This window comes from Bison bison, unplaced genomic scaffold (genome assembly GCF_000754665.1).
Source record: "Bison bison bison isolate TAMUID 2011002044 unplaced genomic scaffold, Bison_UMD1.0 scf7180017860443, whole genome shotgun sequence".
NCBI lineage: Eukaryota > Metazoa > Chordata > Mammalia > Artiodactyla > Bovidae > Bison > Bison bison.
Window position 1 is genome coordinate 1,585,984 of NW_011491015.1, and position 25,799 is coordinate 1,611,782.

Below are 25,799 nucleotides of genomic sequence, written 5' to 3' on the forward strand. Positions count from 1 at the left end.
GGGATCTGAAGAACCAGGAAAATCACGGCTGACTATTCTGGGAAGTATTGATTTTTTCCCCCTCTGTTTCAATTATCCAGTGGACGGTGGCAGGGAGAGAAATAACAGGCTGAGAAGAAACTACTCAGCCTTGGAGCGGGCTGCCCTCAGGACCGGCCAGCCTCATGAGCAGAGCTTCGGCCTGGTTCTGGGAGCTCTTGCGGAGACAGTGAATGCTTGACACCAGCCTGAGACACATCTTTTCTTTTTCAAATTTGTAAAAATTGAAGCAGAGTTGCTTTGTGGGCTTGCCAGATGGAGCTAGTGGTGAAGAACCTGCCTGTCAGTGCAGCAGACATAAGAGACCTGGGGTCGATCCCTGGGTTGGGAAGATCCCCTGGAGGAGGGCATGGCAACCCACTCCAGTAGTCTTGCCTGGAGAATCCCATGGACAGAGGAGCCTGGAGGGCTACAGTCCCTGGGATCACAAAAAGTCAGACCAGACTGAAGTGACTTAGCACATATATGTAATTGTTTTACAATGATGTGTTAGTTTCTGCTGTACAATGAAGTGAATCAGCCAAACGTATACATACATCCACTTCCTCCCACCCCTCTATCCCTGCCAACCCCTCTAGGTCATCACAGAGCATCAAGCTGGGCTCCCTGTGCTATAAAGCAGATTCCCACTATATATCTGTTTTACACATAATATGTATACATATCAATGTTAGTCTCTCAATCTGTCCCACCCTCCCCTTTCCCCCACCCCACGTCCACATTGGATGTTCTCTACAGGTATGTCTCTATTCCTGCCCTGAACATAGGTTCACCTGTATCTGTTTTCTAGATTTCACGGATATACATTAATATATGATATTTTTCTCTTTCTGACTTATTTCACTCTGTATGACAGACTCTAGGTCCACCCACATCTCTGCTAATGATCCAATTTCATTTTTCTGAGGCACTTCCTTACTCTACCTATCTCAACAATGAATAGTATTTTTAAGATGCCTCTTGGCCATTGAAGCTGACTATCACCCCCTCTGGCCTGGCAATTGTCACAACTCAGCATTATCGAAACAAAAGCTATGACAAACCTAGATTGCATACTAAAAGCAGAGACACTACTTTGTCAACAAAGGTCCATATAGTCAAAACTGTGGTTTTCTCCAGTAGTCACGTACAGATGTGAGAGCTGGACCATAAAGGCTGAGCACTAAAGAATTGATGCTTTTGAACTGTGGTGCTGAAGAAGACTCGAGAGTCCCTTGGACTGCAAGGAGATCCAACCAGTCCATTCTAAAGGAAATCAACCCTGAATATCCATTGGAAAGACTGATGTTGAAGCTCCAATACTTTGGTCACCTGATGCAAAGAGCCGACTCATTGGAAAAGACCCTGATGCTGGGAAGGACAGAAGGCAGGAGGAAAAGGGGGCAGCAGAGGATGAGATGGTTGGATGGCATCACCGACTTGATGGACATGAGTTTGATCAAGCTCTGGGAGATGGTGAGGGATAGGGAAGCCTGGTGTGCTGCAGTCCATGGGGTCATGAAGAGTTGGATATGACTGAGCGACTGAATAATGACAACAAGAATTACTGACGTTGAAGGGGAGTTCTCTATGTGGATTGGCAAAGCATGTGTGGTAACATTACCCTACATCTGCACGTGGGTCTCCTCCTCTGAGAATGAGGATCTCACCTCCCTTCCTGTGGTGTTACACGTGGCCATCACCACAGAGTTTTGCCAGTCAAATGTGAGTGAGGAGACACATGTCATTTCCATGTGGCAATATATATAAGCTGGTGCATGACTCCTATGCTCTTTTTTTCCTGCTTGATTGTGAAGCATGTGCAGTTCTCCCAAAGATGATGCCTAAGAAGCTATAATGAACAAAATATTCTTGCTGACCTGATTCGGGTATATAACACAAGCAGGAAATAAGTCTTTAGTATTCCCAAGTCACTGACATCTTGAGGGTGTTTGTTACTGCAGCATAACTCAGCCTACCCTGACTGGTACAAATGGCTTGTGTGTGCACACGTGCGTGCTAAGTCACTTCAGTCTTGTCCAGCTCTTTCCGGCCCTATGGACTGTAGCCCACCAGGCTCCTCTGTCCATGGAATTCTCCAGATAAGAATATAGGAGTGGGTTGCCATGGCCTCCTCCAGGGGATCTTCCCCACCCAGGGATTGAACCCATGTCTTAGGCAATAAAAATTCCTAACTTTTAAGAAAAGCGGCCCTGGGTAGGCTTAGTATAACAAAGGTATTCTTTTAGGTCCAGGTAGAGAAGGCAATGGCACCCCCTCCAGTACTCTTGCCTGGAAAATCCCATGGGCAGAGGAGACTGGTAGACTGCAGTCCTTGGGGTCGCTAAGAGTCAGACACGACTGAGCAACTTCACTTTCACTTTTCACTTTCATGCATTGGAGATGGAAATGGCAACCCACTCCAGTGTTCTTGCCTGGAGAATCCCAGGGACAGGCGAGCCTGGTGGGCTGCCGTCTATGGGGTCGCACAGAGTCAGACACGACTGAAGTGACTTAGCAGCAGTAGCAGAGGGAAAGGTGTAGAAATCTATTTCTCTTTCTATTTGGTTCTAATTAGTGTTTTGATTTTAAACATGGCTGCAGTTTCAGCCTTTTGACGAAGGCTGCTCTCAGGAGGATGCTCAGGATACAAGTGAAGAACATCAGTTTGTCTCATTTACTTAGAATGCATCAAATTGCCAATGAATCTAGAACTGTGGATAAAGAAAGATATTGAAAAGGATGGGGATGGAATCAGGGTCCTGGGCTGTGCAAACGCCTGGCATCCCCAGGAGACTCTGTGAATACCCTGGCTAAGCTCCCTCCAGTCACTTGCTTGCCCCTTGGTCATTTCAGGCACCAAGAAAAAAATGCTGGGAAGGAGCAGGGGGAGCCACACCCGGGTCACCGTGAGGCCAGTGCGTGGTGGGTCTGCCTTTGCACAGGTGTCTGCAGGCTGGTTATTGTTTTTGTCTAGTCACTCAGTATTGTCTGACTCTTGTGATTCCACAAACTGTAGCCTGCCAGGCTCCTCTGTCCATAGGACTTCCCAGGCAAGAATACTGCAGTGGGTTGCCATTTCCTTCTCCAGGGGATCTTCCTGACTCGGCACACAAACCCACATCTCCTATACTGGCAGGCAGATTCTTTACCACTGAACCACTGGAGCAGGCTTGTTAGGATTCCTGACTTACACAATTCATTGCTCTGACTCTTCTACTCATGGAATCCAAGGTTGGGAGGGCTTTGTGGTTTCGTTGGGTGAGTTGAACAAGCTTTCAGCAGCTGCTTTCCCCTCTGCTGAAGGTCACACAAACATATGGGCTTTGTTGAGAATTCCCGCCAGTTCCAAGGCCTGCTACCATTGTAGGTTCAAAAAAAGGACTTCCCAGCAACAAGTTTAAACCAGCTGAAAACTAACTAACTAACCAAGCCACCCATGGGGATACCAAGACCGTGAGAAGAACAGATCAAAGCAAACTGGGAATATTTACTTAGTCTGGGGCCATTCTGATGTGTAAGCAATACTATGGCTCTCTGAGCAGTTTTTCTTTTTGTTCCCTTCAGCCCATTTACCTATTTTTCTAACCTATTTTGCAAAACTTTTGCTATGGGACTCAAGCATTCCAAAAGTATCATTATGTTACAGACCGAATTAGAAGCTGGAGGCAGGGAGGAGCTGAGGGTGGAGGGCAGCATGGACTGTTCCAAACCCCAGCTGCTGGGCTGATTAGACCAACACGAAGGAATCTGGCGGCAGCAGCCAGAGTTGCAGGGGTCTCTGCTCGTCAACATTTTTATGAAGCCAGTAGATGAATCTGCCTTTTGGCAGCTGCAGACGCTGTGCAGCTGTGGCGAGGAGGGCTTTGAGGGGCCTGAGGCCATGTTGTACGGCCGTGTTGGCCAAGCCAGGTCATCTCAGCAAAGCCTCTGTTCACGAAAGGGGGCAGCCTTCTAGTTAAATGCCTGGAGATGTTTCAGGGAAGCGAGCTGCCCAACTGGGGTCAGACTGGCCTGAGCTTTGACTCCTAGTATCTATGGAAGTGAGTTCACTCTCTGTTCCTCATGACACCTAATTATACTGTGTGTTCACTAACCCCCAGGCACTGTGTCAACTTCTCTGTGCGATTAACTCATGTCATCCACACACAGACCCATGAGGACAAATGTCCCCAGGATCACACAGCCCGTAAGGGGTCCAGCTGGGATCTGAGTGGAGGTCTGGTCCCCATGTTCCAACTCAGAACTCCTAATCATTGCAAGAGGAGATGGCCACCTCATCTGATAATGCAGTGGTCTCCAACCTTTTTGGTACCGGGCACTGGTTTCAGATAAGATGATTTTTTCATGGATCTGGGGGATGTGAGTGATGGGGAACAGCTATAAATACAGATGGAGCTTACCTCCTGCTGGGTGGCCTGGTATTAACAGGACCACTACTGGTCCATGGCCCAGGGGTCAGGGTGTTAACGGGCTGGCATTAGGACCCACCCTCTCGTGGGAATGCTCCGCAGTTCCAATGAGGCGCTCGATGTATGGCTTCAAATATTAATGAGTTCATGGCTGCCACTCATCAGGCTGTGAAGCCTCCACTGAGAAAAGCGGTAGGGCTTTTCTACACGTACAGCTCTTGGATTGGGCACATCCTACCCTCTCTCTAGGCGTCAGTTTCCTTGTTTATGAAAGGCAAGACTTGGAAGAGAATTACGTCTGAGGTTCTTCCCAGCTCAGGGATGCTGGTATCCCACTCTTCTACCAAGTCCTTCTTTCTTCTATGTTTGCTCTTCACTCATCTCAGTTCTACAAGCATATTCTAGAAAGGAACTTCTGCAGGCACAATCATTCCCTCCCCACTAGCCTGGGCAAGGAGGTTTCTATCCTTAAGGAGAAGGGTCAAACGAGCCACACACACTCCCATGCAGACGACAGGCAGCAGCAACGGCAGAATCCCTGTCTGGGTACCCCCGGGGGAGGTACTCACGGTGTACCTCGGCTCCACAGCTGGTCTGTCCCGACAACCACTTGCCTCCCCCACACCCCCCAGCTTCATCAACACACAGATTCCAACTGGGCTCCCTCATGTGTCTCACCTTTTCTGTAAGGTCAAAACTGTGGCTTTTCTAGTAGTCATGTACAAGATGTGAGAGTTGGACCATAAAGAAGGCGAGTGCCGAAGAATTGATGCTTTTGAACTGTGGTGTTGGAGAAGACTCTTGAGAGTCCCTTGGACTGCAAGGAGATCCAACCAGTCCATCCTAAAGGAGATCAGTCCTGGGTGTTCATTGGAAGGACTGATGTTGAAGCTGAAGCTCCAATACTTTGGCCATCTGATGCAAAGAGCTGACTCATTGGAAAAGACCCTGATGCTGGGAAAGACTGAGGGCAAGAGGAGAAGGGGATGACACAGGATGAGATGGTTGGATGGCAGTTTGAGCAAACTCCGGGAGATGGTGAAGGACAGGGAAGCCTGGCATGCTGCAGTCCACGGGGTCACAAAGAGTAGGACAAGACTGAGCTACTGAACAACAATTCCTCAACCACAGCCAGACTGCCTGGTAGAAGCCACAGTCTCTTTTCCAGCTGCCCCAGAACAAGGGCCTTCCAGGGACCTGCCTTGCCCACCTCACACAATTCCCAGGCTACTGCTTTTCCCAGTCCCTTGCCCAGCTCTCTGCTTGAATTTCAGAAACACATGGCTGTGTGTGTGGCCTGTGCATTCATGACAGGTGCACAGCCCTAAAGAGGTGCTCTGTCTTAGTCGGTGAGGAAGACAGGGAAGGGTCATCCTGAGAGAACTGAAAACCTGGTCCTTGAAATATAGCACTGATCCACTCGTAGATAGAGTGACAAGTTTCAGGCACAAGAGGGGAAAAACTAAAATCCGGGGGGCTTCCCAGGTGGTGCTAGTGGTAAAGAACCCGCAGCCAATGCAGGAGACATAAGAGATGCGAGTTTGATCCCTAGATAGAGAGGATCCCTGGAGGAGGGCACAGCAACCCTCTCCAGTATTGCCTGGAGAATCCCAGGGACAGAGGAGCCTGGCGAGCTACCGTCCATGGGGTCGCAGAGTCAGACATGAATGAAGAGACTTAACACCCTGCAAACTGTGGAATTCTGACTGGGTCCTAACAGAATAAATTGTATTCCTGTGCCCTCTGCTGGTAAAGAGCAGCACCAGCCCTCCTGGAGCCTGCAGAAAGGAGGCAGACAAAGAGGGTGACTCACGGGCATCCATCTGTCCCTAGAGTTTCATCAGATTGGAAGTCCACTGTTACTCATGAAGGGGGAGGCAGCCATCAGCAGGATGCCCAGACGGAATGGAAACGTGCCCATCCGTCTCAGGCACCGGAGGCTTCAAACTGCCAGTGAGCAGAGGACCACGGATGCCAGTGCCTCACCTGGGCCTGAAGGGTGAGGACAGGTGTGGCGCAGAATGGGCGGGGACGACACCCCAGCCTGAGCAAAGGAACAGCTGCCCAGCAGACTGCGAGTGGACAGGCGGTGCCCCCTCCAGCCACGCGTGTGCCTCTCAGCCACTCCAGGCTCTGAGGAAAAGATGTTATTTCATTCCCAAGAAGAATCTTAGTGAGAGGGCGGGGTCTTAAAGTGGAAACACCCACCCATTGCTCGCGGATCTGGGTTTTCTATAGATACACCTCTCAGATTGGGTACACCCCTTCCCAGGTGGCGTGAGTAGTAAAGAATCCACCTGCCATGGCAGGAGACCCAGGTTCGATCCCTGGGTCGGGAAGATCCCCTGGAGGAGGGCATGGAAACCCACTCCAGTATTCTTGCCTGGAGAATCCCATGGACAGAGGACCCTGGCAGGCTACAGTCCATAGGGGTCACAAAGAGTTGGACACGACTGAAGTGACTTAGTATGCCCATACTTCCCCTCTCTAGGAATCAGTTTCCTTGTCTATAAAAGGAAGGAGTTGGAAGAGAGTGAAGTCTGAGGTTCTTTCTGGCTCAGGGATGCTGGTATTCCCCAAGTCTGGATCCACAGGGGCCCTGCCAATACACTGAGGGCAAAACTGGCTGCCTGGATACTTGCTTTCTCATCCCAGGCAGCCTTCCCCATGCTCTGGGAGGTTCCCTCTTCCTTCCCTTCCTTCGAGACTCCTGTCCTGTCCTGCCTTTGGTGCAGGGCAGAAGTGGGCTTTTTGTCCATAGGCAAGATGGGAGCTGACTCTCACCTGTGTGGTTTCTCTGACCAGGTCACCCCCTCATCCCATTCGCTAGGAATAGGATCAAAGGGCCAACCCAAAGCTACAAAACTGCAGCATTCAATCACCTCCTGAACAGACCCAGTGCTCTAAAAGAATAAATAAATAAGGCTGCATTTGATTTTTTTCCCCCTCCGTTTGGAAATTTGTAACATCATTAGTTACCAGTAAATATATCAGTGGAACTAATGGAGTGAATCACAAAGTGACTTGATTGGATTTAAAACCACATAATGTCTTTGGGGTGAATTAGTAAATTTAGCACTGTCGAGAGATGATGAATGGAGAACCGGGGGACTGAGAGTTCTTATTGATCCTGGGAATAGATCAGGATGAGAAGAAGGGGAATGGCTTCCCACGCTGTTTTCAGAGAGGAAGGGAATGTGGCTTCTCGGCTTGCTAAGTTGCATTGGAACACAGCACCCTTCTGCAGCCGTGTGGTTGAGTTGTGACCACATATGGTGGGGTCCCAGGCGGCGCTAGTAGTAAAGAATCTGCCTGCCAGTGCGAGAGCCGCAGGAGACATAGGGGGTTCGATCCCAGGGTCGGGAAGATCCCCTGGAGAGGGAAATGGCAACCTGCTCCATATTCTTACCTAGAGAATCCCATGGACAGAGGAGCCTGGTGGGCTCTAGTCCATGGGATCAGAGAATCAGACACGACTGGAGCGACTAAGCAACAGTTTGGTGGGCAGTGCTTAAGACAGCCTCCAGTGATCCCCACCTCTGGAATTCATGTCCTTGTGGAAGGATTCCTTCTCCCCAGTGTAGACAGAAACAAGTGGCTTGCTTCTAACACAAAATGCAGCAGAAGCAACAAGGTGTCACTCCCGAGGCTAGGTTCTCAAAAGACTGCGGCTTTGTCTCAGGGGCTCTCACCCTATCCTGGGCTGTCTGCTCCCCAGAGGCCGTGCTGAGGTCAGCCCTGCAGAGAGGCCCATGGGAGCCAGCCTCAGAGTCCACCTGCCCAGGGCTGCCAACAGCCACTGGGGCTGCTTGGAAGCAGAGCCCCTCCAGGTGTGCTTTCTCATGATTTGAGACCAGGTCAACTCCTTGACTGCAGCCTCATAAGAGACCCTGAGCTGGAACCAGCCAGACTGAGGGTGGGAGGAGAAGGGGGCGACAGAGGATGAGATGGTTGGATGGCATCACCAACTCGATGGACGTGAGTTTGAGCAAAGTCCAGGAGAAGGTGAAGGATAGGGAAGCCTGGCATGCTGCAGTCCATGGGGTCACAAAGAATCAGACACGACTCAGTGACTGAACAAAGCTGCTCCTGGGCTCCAGACCCAGAGAAATAAACTGAGATAATAACTCTTGCTTAAACTCACTAACTTTGGGGTAATCTGCCATAAAGCAACAGATTAACACACCAGGCAGCTTGCTGGGGCCACTGAAATGTGAGTAGAAACAATGCATGTCATTTCTGAGGCAGAGCTGGTTTCTTGGCAACTGGGCAGGCAACAGTCAGATAAAACTTCTGTGAGCCTGGGTCTTGGAGGGACTACCAGGGGCCAGTCCCACCCTCTACTCACCCCAAATACCACTAACCTGCACTGGATATTCAGTACAGCTGAGAAACAGACTTTGGTTGCATAAAATCACCTTGATTTGGGAATTTCCTGTTACCATTGCATAGCCTGGGGCTTCCCTGGTGGTTCAGAATCTATCTGCAATGCGGGAGACCTGGGTTCGATCCCTGGGTGGGGAAGATTCCCCTGGAGAAAGAAATAGCAACCCACTCCTGTATTGTTGCCTGTGAAATCCCATGGACAGAGGAGCCTGGTGGGTTACAGTTCATGAGGTTGCAAAACAGTCAGACACAATTTAGCGACTATGCAACAACAACCGCATAGCCTAGTCCATATAGACTAGCATGCTATTCAATCCAGGGCCACAGACTGGTTGGTACTGGTCAGTGGCCTGGTAGGAACTGGGGTGCATAACAAGATGTGAGTGGCTGGCAAGTGAGCGAAGCTCCATCTGTATACACAGTCGCTCCTCATCGCTCACGTTGCCATCTGAACTCTACCTCCTGTCAGATCAGTGGTGGCATTAGACTCTCATTGGAGCGAGAACCCTGCTGTGAACTGCACACGAGAGGGATGGATGTTGTGCGCTCCTTATCAGAATCGTCCTGAAACCATCTACCACTGCTCACTGCCAGTCCACAGAAAAACTGTCTCCCACAAAACCAGTCTTTGGTGCCAAAAAGTTTGGCAACTGCTGCGCTAAAGTAGGGCACCCAGAGGAGGCTGAAAAACACGTTTAATCTTCCCATTAAGAACACTTCAAACACATAGGTTTGAAATATGATATACTTCCTTTAGGGTTTCCTAGGTGGTGCCAGTGGTAAAGAACCCGCCTGCCAATGCAGGAGATGCAAGAGAAATGGGTTCGATCCCTGGGTCAGGAAGATCCCCTGGAGGAGGGCATGGCAACGCACTGCAGTGTTCTTGCCTGGAGAATCCCACGGACAGAGGAGCCTGGCGGCCTATAGTCCATGGGGTTGCACAGAGTTGAACACAACTGAAGCGACTTAGCACACAGCACATGTTTTCTTTAAAACCCACCACAACAGTGTCTTATAGAAACAATTTTCAAAGCCGGTCTCCTTGATCCCATGTGTACACTTGCACTTAGGTGCTCCAGTTTAAGAAACAGGGTCCTCTTATGGGTTCATGGACCAACGTTCAGTGGCCATGTGTGTTTACCGGGCATTTCCACATTTGTCCCCTCACTTACCTTACAACAGTCCTGAACGCAGATATAAGTTCTGTTACCCTGAATTTACAGATGAGGAAAATTCAGATTTGAAGAATGAAATCAACTCCAGGGGGTTATTAAGCCTCTAGGCAGACATGAGCAGAATACAGGCTTGAGTCCAGGCCCTCTGAACCAACACTCACCATCTTTTCTCTAATCTCAAGGGGGCCACCAGCTAGAGAGGAGGTTGCATTAAATAGCTGCTTCTTAGTAGGAAGGCTTTAGAACTCAGAGGGCTGGGGCTCCTTTGTGAAGGGGAAAGGGCTTATGGGTGGGGCTTAGAAATTGAGATAAATTCCTTACTTGTGTCAATGAAGACTGCATCCACATAAATTTTGGTACAGAAAGAGCCCAGGATAAATCCACAGGCTGGTCCAAACACCAGCATCGTGAACAGGATTCCTGAAAGAAGATGAAACCAAGATTAGATTAAAAGCAGAAGACATTCAATGAGCAAAACTGTCAAAGCGTGAGAAAACTGTTTTACATTGATCAGATGAGAGCTTTGATTAGACAAATGATATCAGAGGAATTAGTCTAAATATCCTAGAGGGGAAAGCTACTATTTTAATTTTTGGAAACCCTATTGAAGCACTATCACACAGGAATTCTATAGCTTCCGTAGGTTGCTCTGAAATATTTCTAGGCCCCCAGTACATGTATTTTTTGGAGAAGGCAATGGCACCCCACTCCAGTACTCTTGCCTGGAAAATCCCATGGATGGAGGGGCCTGATAGGCTGCAGTCCATGGGGTCGCTAGAGTCAGACATGACTGAGCGACTTTACTTTCACTTCTCACTTTCATGCATTGGAGAAGGAAATGGCAACTCACTCCAGTGTTCTTGCCTGGAGAATCCCAGGGACGGGGGAGCCTGGTGGGCTACTGTCTATGGGGTCACACAGAGTCGGACATGACTAAAGCGACTTAGCAGCAGCAGCAGCACACGTACTTTTAGAGGACTCCACCCCATGTCACATCAGACCAATAAAATATATCCACGTTTATCATGAAAATTTTTTTTTTCGGCCATAAACATTTTGGGAAGGATTTTTATCATTTTGCACTCACATTGATTTAGCTTTATGTAATTCACTTAATTTACAGTTGGCAAAGACGTCTCAGCCCTTATTGTGCACACTCAGGAATTCTTATGAAGTGAGAAAAGTTGAAGCCACAAATTATTCTCCAATGTAATGAAATGTTTATGGGCATTAAATTTAGCACATAACAAAGCTGACATAATGGCATGCTTTGAGCACATTTAATTAGACATTTTATTAATTTCAGTTTTGCGGGCCCCTCCCACTCGTATTTTTGGAATTGCTCTCTGTTGTTGCTGTAACAGCTGTTCAGGACTCAAGCTCTTTCATAGGACTTGAGAATATGGTACGAGGCATATGCCTAAGCACTGGGTTCACAAAAAAACTCATTCTGGTTTTTCTTTAACAGCGTGTGGGAAAACCCCAACAACATTTCTGGCCCACCTGATATGTATCTAATAGATACAGTATCTGCAATTTTGCACAAAACTTTTGGTTCATTCTGGAAAAAACAATGAGCCCAAACTAAAAAGCCATCATTTGGTTCTCCACGTAACCAAATTTCAACTTGAACACTGACAGTTCACAAGGCCCTAGGAATAAAACTTACAGTAAAGAAGTGCTTTTTTCTTAGGAAGCTGGTTACCTGTGGGGACAATCAGTACATGGTCAATTCAACTCAAGCAGACAGCCTGGAGGGTGCAGGCTAACAGGTCTATGTGGGCACATCTAACAGGCCTATGTGGGCACATCAAAAACAGGGTAGGAAGTGGATTTGACCAGAGGGAATCTGAGCTCAGTGGAGGGTAATTCTGGTTTGCTCACAGAGTAGACTAACTCAGCCTGAAATCTCCAGAGATGGATCTGCTCAAATACTTATCCACTCAATCAATACTTATTGAGTTCCTTTGCACCAACCAGCCTTCTTAGGGAGAGGACTCAGTGTTGAAACAAACAATATAAAATCCAAACCTTCCTGGAGCTCACTGACTTGGAAGGGAGAAGAAAACAAAACTAAAGAAACCAAGGGACTATTACTCAGCCATAAAAAGGAATGGAATGGTGCCTTTTGCAGAGATGTGGATGGACCTAGAGTCTGTCATACAGAATGAAGTAAGTCAGAAAGAGGAAACCAAATACCATACATTAATGCATATATGTGAAATCTAAAGAATGCTACAGGCAATCTTATTCACAAAGAAGAAAGAGAGATACAGACAGAGAACAAACATGCAGATACCAAGGGGGAAGGTGGGGTGGAATTAATTCAGAGACTGGGATCGACACACATCCACTATTGATGGAGAAGGAAACGGCAACCCACTCCAGCATCCTTGCCTGGAGAATCCCATGGACAGAGGAGCCTGGGGGCTACAGTCTATGGGGTCACACAGAGTCAGAGGCGACTGAAGTGACTTAGCACAGCATGGCACATACCATTGATACTATGTATGAAATTAGTAACTAACGAGAACCTACTGTGTAGCACAGGGAACTCTGCTCAGCGCTCTGTGGTAATCTAAATGGGAAGGAAACCTAAAGAAGAGGTGATGTATGTATACATATAACTGATTTGCTTTGCTGTATAGCAGAAACTAAGGCAATACTGTAAAGCAACTATACTCAAAGGAAAAAGAACTCTAGACAGGAGCTTGGCTGATTTCTACATACTTGGCAAAGGAAACCAGGTCTTTTTCACTTTCAGACCAGAACCCAGAATCCCAAAGCAAGTACTTAAAGATGTCTTATAAAGAATGCTGTTTGATGAAGGAAGGGATGAAAGAGGATGGTTTCCATCACAGGAATGGAATCCTGTGAATTCCACTGAGGAATGAATCCACCCTCAGTGAAATCCTACTCTTAGATTTGGAGCAATCTAGAAGTTCAAGTGTCTCAAGATAGCCACTCCTGTACCCAGCTGGTGAGCCTGGTCTCCCAGTTATTCCTGTTTATAGGAATCCAGAGAGCAGCAAACCTACTTTATTACAACACTGGCTCTGGTTTGTCACAACTTAGGTTGAAATAACTGAACAGAGAAAACTGAGAGAAGTGGGGGTGTTTTTGGAAGGGTCTAGAATGTAGGGAATCTTTCAAAGATGGGCTAGAATTAGGAGGATTGTCCTTAGCTGGGCCGAGTTAGGGAGAAGAGTGATCTTGGCTCTACTCGATGGATGAAGGAAAGGGAAGCAGGAAGAGATGCTGAGAAAGATACAGGGTTAAGAGTGTGGACAGGGGGTGTCCAAGGTAAGAGCAGCACCCAAGGGAGACTGAAGGACTTGGTGCTTCAGGGCAAATCCTGAAACCAGTTATGTCCTGAGCAGGACACAGATGAAGGCAGAGGGGAGCCACTGGTCAGAAGTAAACTGACTGCTCAGGCCGTTCCCAAAGAAAGGGACTTGAAGACAGGGACACAATTCTCTTGCCCAGAACCATCCCTCTGACTCCCCTTCCATGCTCCTGGCATTTGCTCCAACCTCCAGCACCACCACCCCCGCCCCCTCCTCACATGATAACATGCTTCTTTTCATGCAAATTAAATACCCCCACAATCAATGTAACAATCACTGCTCCATCCCCCACAGAGTGAACAATAAAAATTATAATCTTGAATAGGTCAAAGGACCCAGCGTTTAGTGTCAAGGAAAAGAAACAGCCAATGAGCTTCAGAGCTGGTGTTGAGAGCGTATTGCCCCTCCCCAACGTGGGGGCAGCGGAGAGTGTGGACAGGCCAGTGTCACGGGAAGCTGGAGACTCCAGGCCTTGGGTGCCCTGTCCTTCTACAACTTATGACACAAATGGGGGGCATCCCTCAAGCTCAGGGGCCCACAGGAGCCCTGTGGGGCCCAGACAGGTCAGCCATCCGTTCTGGTAGCTCCGACAGGCAGAGGCCACTGCAGAGGAGCCACGTGCCAAGGTGACCGCTCCATCCGGTTCCTCTAGGACAGGGCTCGGGTCTCTGAAATGCTGGACTGTGGCTCTCCATTTTAACAGGACAGAACTCTCTCCCAAAGAAACCCGATAGCATGGCTTTCCTGGTGGCTCAGGGGTAAAGAATCCATCGGCCAATGCAGGAGACATGGGTTCGATCCCTGATTCTGGAAGATCCCACATGTCGCGAAGCAACTAAGCCCGTGCACCACAACCATTGTGCTCTGGAGCCAGCCTGGGAGCCACAAGTACTGAGCATGTGCTCTATAGCCTGGAAATAGCAACTACTGAGCCCACGTGCCACAACTACTGAAGCCCGCACGCCTTAGTGGCCACGCTCTGCATCAAGGGAAGCCATAGCAATGAGAAACCCATGCGCGGCAACTAGAGAGCAGCCAGCCCCCACTTGCTACTAGAGAAAAGTCTGTGTAGCAACAAAGACAAATCACAGTCAAAAAGTAAAAATAAATAAATAATGAAAAAAAGAAAAGTCATAGAATCTCATCCCCAAAACAAACAAACAAAAAGATGTATGACGTGCATTTTTGTGCAACGGGCACCCCCTCCTTGTTTGAAATCTCTGGGGACATCTTTAATTTATCTTTTTTATTTTAAACCTTTTGTTTCGTATTGGGGTACAGCCGATGAACAAATGATGCTGGGATAGTTGCAGGTGAACAGTGAAGGGACTCAGCCGTACACATACAGCTATCCATGGTCTCTGGGTGCATTTTTTAAAAAGTAGCTCTTCCTCAGAGATATGCCAACTGAACCTCCAGTAGCAACGGATTCCAGAATGTTCTCCAAGGGATGATCCAGTAGTGGGGATGGCTTCATGCATCAGGAAGCAACCTTTCCGCTGCAGAAATATCTCAGGGTAATAGCTCAGATCACGCAGCATCAGAGGGCACAGTCCTGGGTCTCCAGAGGGTGCTGTTCCCCTGAGAGCCTGTGAGGTCGGCTGTGATCTTACAGAAAGGCACTTTGGAATGTGCTTCCTCACTCTCTTGTCGATTCATCCCACCAGGCTGTGATTTTGTTCTTGTTTAGCAACCACCCCTCACCTCCCCAAAACCAAACCAAACAAAACACACAGCCGTTCTGCCTAAGAAGACAGACGGTCCAGCGCTAAAATCCACCCAGCATCCCTGTGTTGAATGGTGAGGACCTCCAGGTCCTGGGGTCGCTGTAGCGGGGTGGGGTGAGGGGTGGGGGTGTAGGTTACTCAGTGGCGCGTTGCTGCCCCCTACTGTCTGCCAGGCTGTATGTTCGGGAGGGGAGCCTGAGAGGCAGAGATCAGAGAAAGGAGAGTGGCCCCCTCCTGTGCTGGCACCCTGAGCCCGCTGCTTTACAAGCTTAATCTCCTGTAATCCATTCAGTGACCTCGATGGGGGAGTCTCCTGGGCCCATTTCACAGCAGAAGGAAAGGTTCAGCACCGCCCTTCCCAGCAAAGGAGCCAGGAGGCAGCGCAGTGTGCCCCGCAGCCGTGTTTCTCTCATCCCCTCAGACAGCTCAGGAGATAGCAGGGGACACCTGGGTGCAGATCCCACCACTTCCTAGCTCTGGGCGCCCTGGGGAAGTCACTTCCTGGTGCCTCAGCTTTCCCCATCTGTAAAACGGGAATGATAACGAGGCCTACTCCGCAGGGAGGACTTAATGACCTCGTATCTGTAAAGCTCTGAGAACAGGGTCTGGCACCTAGAAAGAGTCATGAAACTGCTAAATAGGCGTCCCTTATGTCTCTTCCTCTATAACGAAGGCCACCACACCTGGGTTCCCAGTCCTCCCTCTCCTCCCATGCCTCATTTACTAAAACCAGCAGCAGGCAAGAGGGGCTGGAGCTGGGGGTAGGCCAGGTCGCAGAGAGGGAAGTAGGAGGCAGCCGTGATCCCAAGCCTCACGAGGGTCCAGACAGACTGGCCGTCCAGAGTCCACCCCATGCTCTGACTGCCCACCCGCCAAGAGCATTCTGATGTTAACCTGGCTTCCCAGGGACGTGATGACTGAACGAAGGGAGAGGGGATGGAGTGACTCCCATGATGATTACACTCTGGCATCCTGCTCTGAACACAGGCCTTCTGTAAATTAGGGTAGTGTAAATCTGCAGTTCCCCAACTGTGGGCCAAGGCACCCCAGGATACGACTGTGAACTCACAGGGGTGCAGCAAAATGTTTTAAGTTTTCGAGGGAAACCCAGTGATATCTGACATTTGTCAGATGCTACTTGTACAACTACTCGCCACTACCCGCTCAAGGTAGCTGATGGTTTCAACACTGGATTGAGCTACATTCAACTACATCCTGTCTTAGTGAACTGAGTAGTTGCTGTGATAAACAGCAAACATGGAAATCAATGCAGAACACAGGATATGAGGGTGGTGGAGTCCCACCTGATTCCAAGGTTTAAGAAGCTGTGTAGTTCCCAGCAGGGACACACAGCCTATTAGTAATTGTGCTTACTTAAAAATGAAATGGATGGGACCTCTCTGGTGGCAGTGCAGGGGGCTTGGGTTCAATCCCTGGTCAGGGAACAAGATCCCAGATGCCACAACTGAGATCCAGCACAGCCAAGGAAATAAATACTTTTTAAAATTAAAAAAAACAAAAACGTAAATATTTTTTCTTTCAAGTAATGTGTCTTATTTTTCCAGGACGGGGGAGCCTGGTGGGCTGCCGTCTATGGGGTCACACAGAATCAGACACGACTGAAGTAACTTAGTAGTAGTAGTAGTATTACATTAAGTCATTTGAAGCGAACAGCTTGATAAGCCACAAAGACTAGGTATATCTTGCAGACGCAGGGCTCTGTGAAAAATCAAACACTAAGGGTATAATGGAGAAGGGAATGGCTCCCCACTCCAGTATCCCGGGCTGCAGAATTCCACAGATGGTATAGTCCATGGGGTCGCAAAGAGTCAGGCACGACTGAGTGACTTTCACTTCACTTCAAGGGTATAATGAACCAAGAAAGTTTGGGACTCTCTGCTGTAAACCCGCCACCCACGTTGTACAATTTTCTGACTTAGAACCAGCCAGCTCTCGACACTGGGGAAGAAGAGATGAACTGGACAAGGATTTGCCCTGGAGAAGCTCACTGTCTTACTGGAGAGACTTCCAACCATTCGAAACTCCAACTAAAAATCTCAATTTATCTACTTAAAAAATAATTGTAATATATAGTGGAACTATATGTGATTTTGTTCTGTATTTTCCCAGTCTCCCGTAAAAGTGTTATCATATTTTTATAATTTTAAAACTAAAAAAGAAAGAGAAAAATAATACATAATGGAACCTACAGGTGCCAGGCACTGCTCGAGGAGCTGAGATATGACTGTGGACAAAACAGAAAAAGTCCCTGATTTTTTTGTGGAGTTTGTATTTCGGAAGAAGAAAGGCCATAAACAAATTGACCTACCATATGATGTCGGTGCTGAAGAGGACAGGGCCTAAGAGGGCGGAGCTAGAGAAAGACCGCCCACTGTGCCGTGCGCTGTAAATCACAGAGCTCGACATTATACGCGCTAGCAGGCTGGGGTGAGTGGGCTTGCAGGCTAAGGCTTCCATCGTGCAGAGGGCAAAACAAGACTCCCCGAAGATGTCCATGCCTTAATCCCTGGAACCTGTAATCATAACTGACCACAGAGAACAAAGGCTACAGATGGAATTAAGGTCACTAATCAGCTGACTTTAAAATAAAGCGATCATGTTGATTACCCCTGTGGGCCACTGTAATCACACTTTTGTTATTCAGTCACTAGGTCATGTCCAACACTTTGTGACTCCATAGACTCCGGAAATGTAATCACCTTTAAACGTGGAAGGAGGAAGAAGGCAACTCAGAGTCATAGAAGGAGATGAGACCACAGAACCAGAGCCGTGGCATCATGAGAAAGACTTGACTAGTCACAGCTGGCTTTGCAGACGGAAGACAGGGCCTTGAGCCCCAGAATGTGGGTGCCCTCAGGAGCTGGGAAAGGAAGGAAAATGGGCTCTCCCCTCCAGAAAGGATCCTCTAGAAGGAAGGCAGTCCTGCCAACACCTTCATTTTTAGCTCAGTGAGACCCATTGTGGACTTTTGACCCACAACGTATGATCATATATGGCTTACCTTAAGCCACTAAACTTGTGGTAACTTTTTACAGCAGTGATAGGCAAGCAAATACAATTGTTAAGAAAATGTGAGGATAATCTCAGAGCTTAACACCTGCTAATACACATGTGAACCTCTAAGAACAAGAGGTTACACAAATCTGCTTGCTAATTATGTGACCATGGGACATTTTTGCAGGTCATTTTTCAGACCTGGTATTGACTGGGACTCAGTCCCTCCTGCTTTTCCCGGGACAGTGTTCTCTGCGTGTGTCTCTCCCAGCGCTGGGGAGGCACCTCCTTCTAGATGCAGTGTGCCAAGGGGCCTGACATGACAGTCTCTAGCAAGAAGTCAGGCCAGGCATGCAGAACCAGAAAAATCTGCCAAACCCAAATGGGGACTTCTGTGTATTTGGAATTTCCTGGTCCAGGAAGAATTAGTCAACTTTATTATTATTACTGATATATGTTATGAATAATAATACTAAAGAACATCTTTTGTGTGTCTGTAGAAAGTGACACGCTGATTCTAAATTGTTCATAGAAACAATGAGGGCCAAGACCAGCCTGGATACCTTGCAAGAAGAAGAAGAATTGGCAAGACTTGCCCTACTGGACATTAGGCCTGCTTTTAAAGCTGTAATGATGAGAAGAGAGTGCTGCTGGCACAAGAAATAGCAAATATGCAAGTGAAGCAGAAGAGAAAGCCCAGAAACGGATCCACACTTGTGTGGACACCTAATTTATGGGAAAGTGTGCATACGAAGCAGTCGGGGAAAGGATGTGTTTTTCCATAAATGGTGCTAAGTAAGCTTGAAATCCTAGGGGAAAAAATCAGCTGCCCAACACATGTAAGAATCAATTCCGGGCAGATCAGAGACCTGTGAGAAAAACAAAACAATAAAGTTGCTGGAAGATAACAGACAAAAGTACTGCCACAATGTTGGGGGCAGGGAGAGATTTCTTAAACCAAACAAAGCGCAAACCACTAAAAGAGAAGCTTGACAAGTTGGTCTATATTAAAATTAAGAAGGTCATTCCTTAGATTCATCAAAAGAGCACATTAAGAAATCTAAGATGTGGGAAAATATACATGTAACATACATCCTTAAAAACGTGTATAGGAGAATCAGACAGCTCACATCAAGACCATATTTTAAAACTTTTATAAATCAATGAGAAGAGGATGAACCAGTTGTAGGGCTTCCCTGGTGGCTCAGCTGTAAAGAATCCGCCTGTCAATGCAGAAGACATGGATTTGATCCCTGGTCTGGGAAGATCCCGCATGTCAAGGGGCAACACCACAACTGCTAAGCCTGTGCTCCGGAGCCTGGGAGCTCCACCTACTGAAGCATGAGCCTTCTAGAGCCTGTACTCTGCAACAAGAGAAGCTCCTGCAGTGAGAAGTCCATGCGCCACCACCAGAGAGTAGCCCTGGCTCACGCAACTAGAGAAAAGCCTGCAGAGCAGTGAAGACCCAGTGCAGCCAAATAAATACGATTATTTTTAAAAATTAGGAAAGAAAAAGACAAAGCAGTGGAAAAGGGCCATAAACCTTAATAGATGCTTCACAAAAGAGGAAACTCAAATGAACAATGGAACATGACAAGATGCTCAACTTCACTGGAATTCAGGGACGTGTAAATTATAAGACCAGTGAAATGTCACTAGATTTTCAGCTGATTGAAGAGCCTGACAGTACCCAGTGTTGGCAAGGATGTAGGTGATCTGGACTCTTGCACACTGCTGGTAGGAGTGTAAATTAGACAACCACTCTGGCAAAACTTTGGCAGTGTCTATAAAATTAAAGAGGAACTCACCCAATGACCCACAAACCTAATTCCTAGGCAGACACCCTACAGAAAAGTCTGAAATGCACTGGGAGACACAGCCAGGAATGCTCATCCCAACACTGCAAGACCCTCGAACTAGAAACAACCAATGCCATCAACAGGACAACAGAGAAACAAGCTGTGACCTCTTCACATAATGGGATTATTATACAGCAAAGAAAGCATATCATCAATAACACGGATTCATTTTAAAAGATATAATTCCAAAAGAACAAGGGCAAGAATACCCATTGGTGTAATTCCACTTACACAAAATTGAAAACAGCAAAATTAAACCATGGAGAGATATACAGCTAGGAAGTCAAACTGTAAAGATAAAACAGGGTAATAAATAATAGAGAAGTCAGGATGGTGGTTACTGTTGCCCTGGAGGGAAGGAGGGAGTTATGATGGAGGAGGCAGAGGTGGGGGGGTGGTAGGGCGGGGTGGATTCTTAGGCATTGATTTTGAATTTGGTCTGTTTTCAGGCTATGTAGATATTTGTTTCACAACAATTTGTTAGGTTGTAATATTTTCTCTGCACAAAAACACGGTTATTACATTCCATACACACACACGTGTGTATATAAATACCTATAGCAAAATGGCTATTGACTCTTTATCGAGTGCTTACTGTATTGATGTGATGCCAGGGACTGGACTTTGCGATTTATATCCATTATCTCATCGTTATCTCACGATTCCTTCTACCAAGGCAACGAGGCAGCTGCCTTCACCACAGCTATATCCAAAAAGAAACTGAGGCTCACAGAGGTTAGGCAGCTTGCTCCAGGGCCCCTGGCTTCCAGGGACAGCTGACCCCCGTGCCCCCTGCAGCACGGGTATCCAGCCAGCTCCAGCAGGTAACAACATTAAAGAGGGAAAACCATACCCAACCCCAAACCCTGCCGCTCACAGGTAGCCACCTGCTTCTCACGCCTCACACCACAACGAGGACGCGGACAGAAGCCATCTGGTTCCGGAAGTGGGTATGAATCCTGGTACCACCACGTGACTGTGGGCAGCCCTGGGCAAGCCCCTCACCCTCTCTGTGTTTTCACATCTGAAAACAGCAGATGGTAATAAGATGTATTTTACAGCGCCTGTGGGGAGGGGTGAATAAAGGCAGATGTAAGGGCCCAGTGTGACCCAGGTCCAGATACAGCACATCAGAGAAGCTGGTCTCCACGGATGCTCTGTGGCTATGCTGGGTGGAGAAGAGCTAGCAGACCCCAGGGAAAGGAAATACATTGTGGGCGCCCCGTTTCCCTGCTCAGTGGGCCCCGAGTCTTCTGCAGCCAGGCCTACTTGAAGGCCTGCTCTCTCCTGGCCCCTGGTGGAGGAGGCCTGTCACTCAGCGGCAGCTGCACACGTGGTACCCCGTGAAAGAGAAAATGCCGACTCTCCCCTCCAAGTTTCATCCTTTTCTTTGCTGGAGTGTGACACAGGGCCTAGGTTCTGTGCCAAGAGCCCATCAAGACAGGGACACAGGGGCAAAGGCTGTCCCCAAGGAGCAGAAGGCACAAACTCTGTATATTTCTGGAAGCAAAAGCAAAAAAGGCAATCCAGAAGCCCAGGGGTTTCTCCCAGCGCATCCACTCACTCTGTAGTCAGATGCATCCAGTAATATCTCTGAGGGTCACGGGTGGACCAGGGCAGGGATGATACCTGGCTGGAGGCTGAGTCAGCACATGACAGGAAGCACAGCGGCAGGCTCCAATGTGCCCTGTGTGTCTGTGAGCGCAGCACAAATGCTCCCTGTACCTCAGTTTCCAACTCTGTAAAATGGGCTCACGACAACCCCCAGCTTCTTAGGAGCCTTTAGGAAGCAAATGCATTAGCACCTGACAAAGGCTCCAGATAATATCTTTCCTGGAGCATAGATGGTTCTCAAAAAACAGTAGCTGTTATGCTCCTTGCTGGTACTTCTGGCAGCAGGATTTCCTTTTCTGCTTTACAGGTTTTACTTTTTTGGTTATTTAGGTAAGAGATGCTTATTTCAAAGAATGTGGACTACACAGAATAATATATAGAAATGTCACTATTCCCGTATTTCCTTTGGGCATTATTGCATTTGCATTGTATTTCTCCCATGTGTTCTTTCCATTATTAATTAACTTGGTTGTGCCCGGTCTTAGTTGCGGCACGTGGGGTCTTTCAATGTTTTTGCATTGGTGGGACCAGACAGGTTCACTTGAAAACAAAAACTCTTTTCCTCATCATAAAAGCTGCACACGTTCACTGAAGAATGATCTGAGAATAAAGCCAGGATGGAGAGGCACCGCAACACAGGGCCCACGAACACAGAGAGGGCCCGCTCATTAGCTGTGTGACTTTGGGAAGGTTAATTACCTTCTCTGGGCCTCTGGGCCCTCACCTGAGACTGGGGTAACAATAGTTCCTACCTTGCAAGGTTAGGGTTGTTCCAAGGTTGAAGTGATGAATGCATGTCATGAGTGCGTGTCACAGTGCCTGGCATACAGTAATTGTTTAATAGATTTGAGCTATTTTTATTATAAGGAAGGCGGTACAACTACCATCTCTCACCATCCAAAGAGAAACACTCCTATTCATTTAGATATTCCCTTCTAGTTTGTCCCTATAGAAAAGGTTAATTTTTTAAAGAGTGCTCTTCCTGGTGGCTCAGACAGTAAAGCATCTGCCTGCAATGCGGGAGACCTGGGTTTGATCCCTGGATCGGGAAGATCCCCTGGAGAAGAAATGGCAACCCACTCCAGTACTCTTGCCTGAAAAATCCCATGGACAGAGGAGCCTGGTGGGCCATTCCATGGGGTCACAAAGAGTCGGACACAACTGAGCGACTTCTATTTCTCTTTCTTTCTAAAAGAATATGTAGCAACCGAGATCGTTGAGTGATTAGGGCATTGAACTTAAGATCCAATGGGATAGTGCCCATGTAGGTTTGAACACCACTCTCAGTAGATTCGGGTTTGGGCTTCCCTGGTGGCTCAGACGGTAAAAAATATGCCTGCAATATGGGAGACCTGGGTTCAGTCTCTGGGTTGGGAAGATCCCCTGGAGGAGGGCATGGCAACCCAATCCAGTATACTTGCCTGGAGAATTCCATGGACAGAGGAGCCTGGCGGGTCACAGTCCATGGGGTCGCAAAGTCGGACACGACAGAGTGACTAAGCACACAAAACAATATACAACACAGCCTGGAAACAAATGATAAGATTTTGTAAAGGAAATGTTTTAGAAACTTTTTTTTAACTAAGCTGGGTCTTTGCTGTGGTATGCGGGCTTCTTTAGCTGTGGCACTCAGGCTCAGTAGCTGAGGCATGTGGGCTTAGTTGCCCTGCAGCCTGTGGGATCTTAGTTTCCTGACTAGGGATTGAACCCACGTCTCCTGCACTGGAAGATGGATTTAAAACCAACTGATCACCAGGGAAGTCCCAATAATATACTTTTAAGGAAGAGAATTCTCTATTTCAATAGAACTTAAGGTGCTAGTAAAGGGAATTTCAGGGGCCAGGTATTTCTCGGTTGGCTTCATGGCAAGAGTGAAGGAAGAAGCTAATATGATTCGGAGCCACGATGCCTGGCACCTGGATCCCTTCCCGGCTGTGAGGAGGGAGGGTGCCCTAGGACACTGGGATCTCAGGTGACAGCCCTGGCTTCTTAGCAAAGACTGAGGCAGCACTGAGCTAGGGTGGGGGTGAGGGCGAGGGGGAGCTCAGGCTTCTATGCTTGACAAGGAGAAAGGCCCCTTCAGGGGAAGTCTATGGTGTTCCCTGGAGGGATCCTGAAATTTTCTTGATATTTGCCTGATTTGAGAAAAGACAACCGTCTCTCCAATGGTGTCTCATTGGGCTGGTACACAGTGGTAAGTGCTTTGACCTCTTTTCAAAGGAGAGTGGTCTAATGAATCCTTTGTTTTTGTCTGATTATGAAAGTAATGCATTCAGATATTTCACTATTGTGTGTGCTCAGTTGCTTAGTTGTATATTACTGTCTGCAACCCCATGGACTGTAGCCCATCAGGCCCCTCTGTCCATGGGATTTCCCAGGCAAGAATACTGGAGTGGGTTGCCATTCCATTCTCCAGAGGATCTTCCCAACCCAGGATCAAACCCATGTCTCCGGCACTGGCAGGCGAATTCTTTACCATCTGAGCCACCAGGGAAGCTCCATTTCATTATCAGAGTACATAAAATAGATAAGCAACAGAGATTTACTGTATAGCTCAGGGAATTACACCCAGTATCTTGTAATAACCTATAATGGAATATAATCTGAAAAGAAAATCACTATGCTATACACTTGAAAGTAACACAATATTATAAACCAACTGCACTTTAGTTAAAAAAAAAAAACAGAGTAATACATTCAGAAAAGGGAACGATTTACTAATATCCTATCATCCTGAGGAAAAAAGGAAAGGAAATCAGTCCTGAATATTCATTGGAAGGACGGATGCTGAAGCTGAAACTCCAATACTTTGCCACCTGATGTGAAGAACTGACTCATTGGAAAAGACCCCGATGCTTGAAAGATTGAAGGTGGGAGGAGAAGGGGATGACAAAGGATGAGATGGTTGGATGGCATCACCAACTCAATGGACATGAGTTTGAGTAACCGTCGGGAGTTGGTGATGGACAGGGAAGCCTGGTGTGCTGCAGTCCATGGGGTCACAAAGAGTCAGACATGACTGAGCGACTGAACTGAGCATCCTGAGACAATCTCTTCAAGTCTTTTCCCTTCTGTGTACTTGAGGTCAAACAAAAATTCTCATGGCCATTTGGTAAGGTACATATTGTGAAACTCTTTTTGCAGATGAGAAAACAGAAGCTCAGAGAGGTTAATCGATTGCCCCAAGGCCACACAGCTAGTACTTGCTGGAGGTGGATTTGAACACAGGCCTCCAGGATCATCACTTAGGTTCTTAGAGAAAGGACAGACGACATCATGGTACAGCAGTGAAGTCTCTGGAATCAGCCAGACCTAGGCTGAGACCCTGGTCACACTTCTTGATTTCCCAATGACTCATTTTCCAATGCTGAGTCTAGATTAAGAATATCTGTCTTTATCTATATTTAAAATGGATAACCAACAAGGACATTCTGTACAGTACAAGAAACTCTACTCAATGTTATGTGGTAGCATGGATGGGAGGGGAACTGGGCAGAGAATGGACACATGTGTATGTATTGTTGACTCCCTTCACTATTCACCTGAAACTGTTACAACCTTGTTAATCGGCTATGTGTGTCCGTGTGTTAGTCGCTCAGTCGCGTCCAACTCTTTGAGACCCCATGGACTGTAGCCTGCCAGGCTCCTTTGTCCATGGAGATTCTCCAGGCAAGAATACTGGAGTGGGTTTCCATGCCCTTCTCCAGGGGATCTTGCAAACCCAGGGATTGAACAAGGGTCTCCTGCATTGCAGGCAGATTCTTTGTAGGTATGAGCCAGCTATACTCCAATAAAAATAAAAAGTTTAAAAAAAAAAAAAGGGTATCTGCCTCACAGAGCAGCAGGGGTGGACTGTGACTCTTGCCCACAAGAGGGCAGCACCAGCCCAGAAGACAGAGTCCTGACCTCACACACCGACCAGATCATCCTCATCCTCCGTGTCCACCTGCCCACCAAACCCTCATCAGAGCACTGCTGCTCTCGTCTCTCACTTGCCTCCGTGCCCTCGATTTACACTAATGTATTCTTCCGTCTTGAAACCTGCAGGCTGCAATTTCTCCCCTAAGAAGGGAACGTTCGGCTTCATACGTGCATGAATAAAACATGAATGCATGAACAACAGGAAGCCTGCAAAACATGCGATACCTATTTATCCAGTGCCTGCTGGCAGCAGCCTGACAGCGTGACGTAACTGACCTTGCTTATTTCTGAGGGGGAGGTGGGGGGGCGGGGAGAGGAGGAGAGG

General features: G+C 47.7%; 1 protein-coding gene across 1 annotated transcript in view; it reads right to left on the reverse strand.

The window, feature by feature from the left end:
* The window catches only part of SLCO3A1 (solute carrier organic anion transporter family, member 3A1), a 301,013-nt gene that overhangs the window by 71,850 nt on the left and 203,364 nt on the right, over nucleotides 1-25,799 (reverse strand). Inside the window, exon 4 of the mRNA XM_010832180.1 lies at nucleotides 10,313-10,411. Coding sequence (XP_010830482.1) covers nucleotides 10,313-10,411 — 99 coding nt within the window. The remainder of the gene's footprint in view (nucleotides 1-10,312; nucleotides 10,412-25,799) is intronic.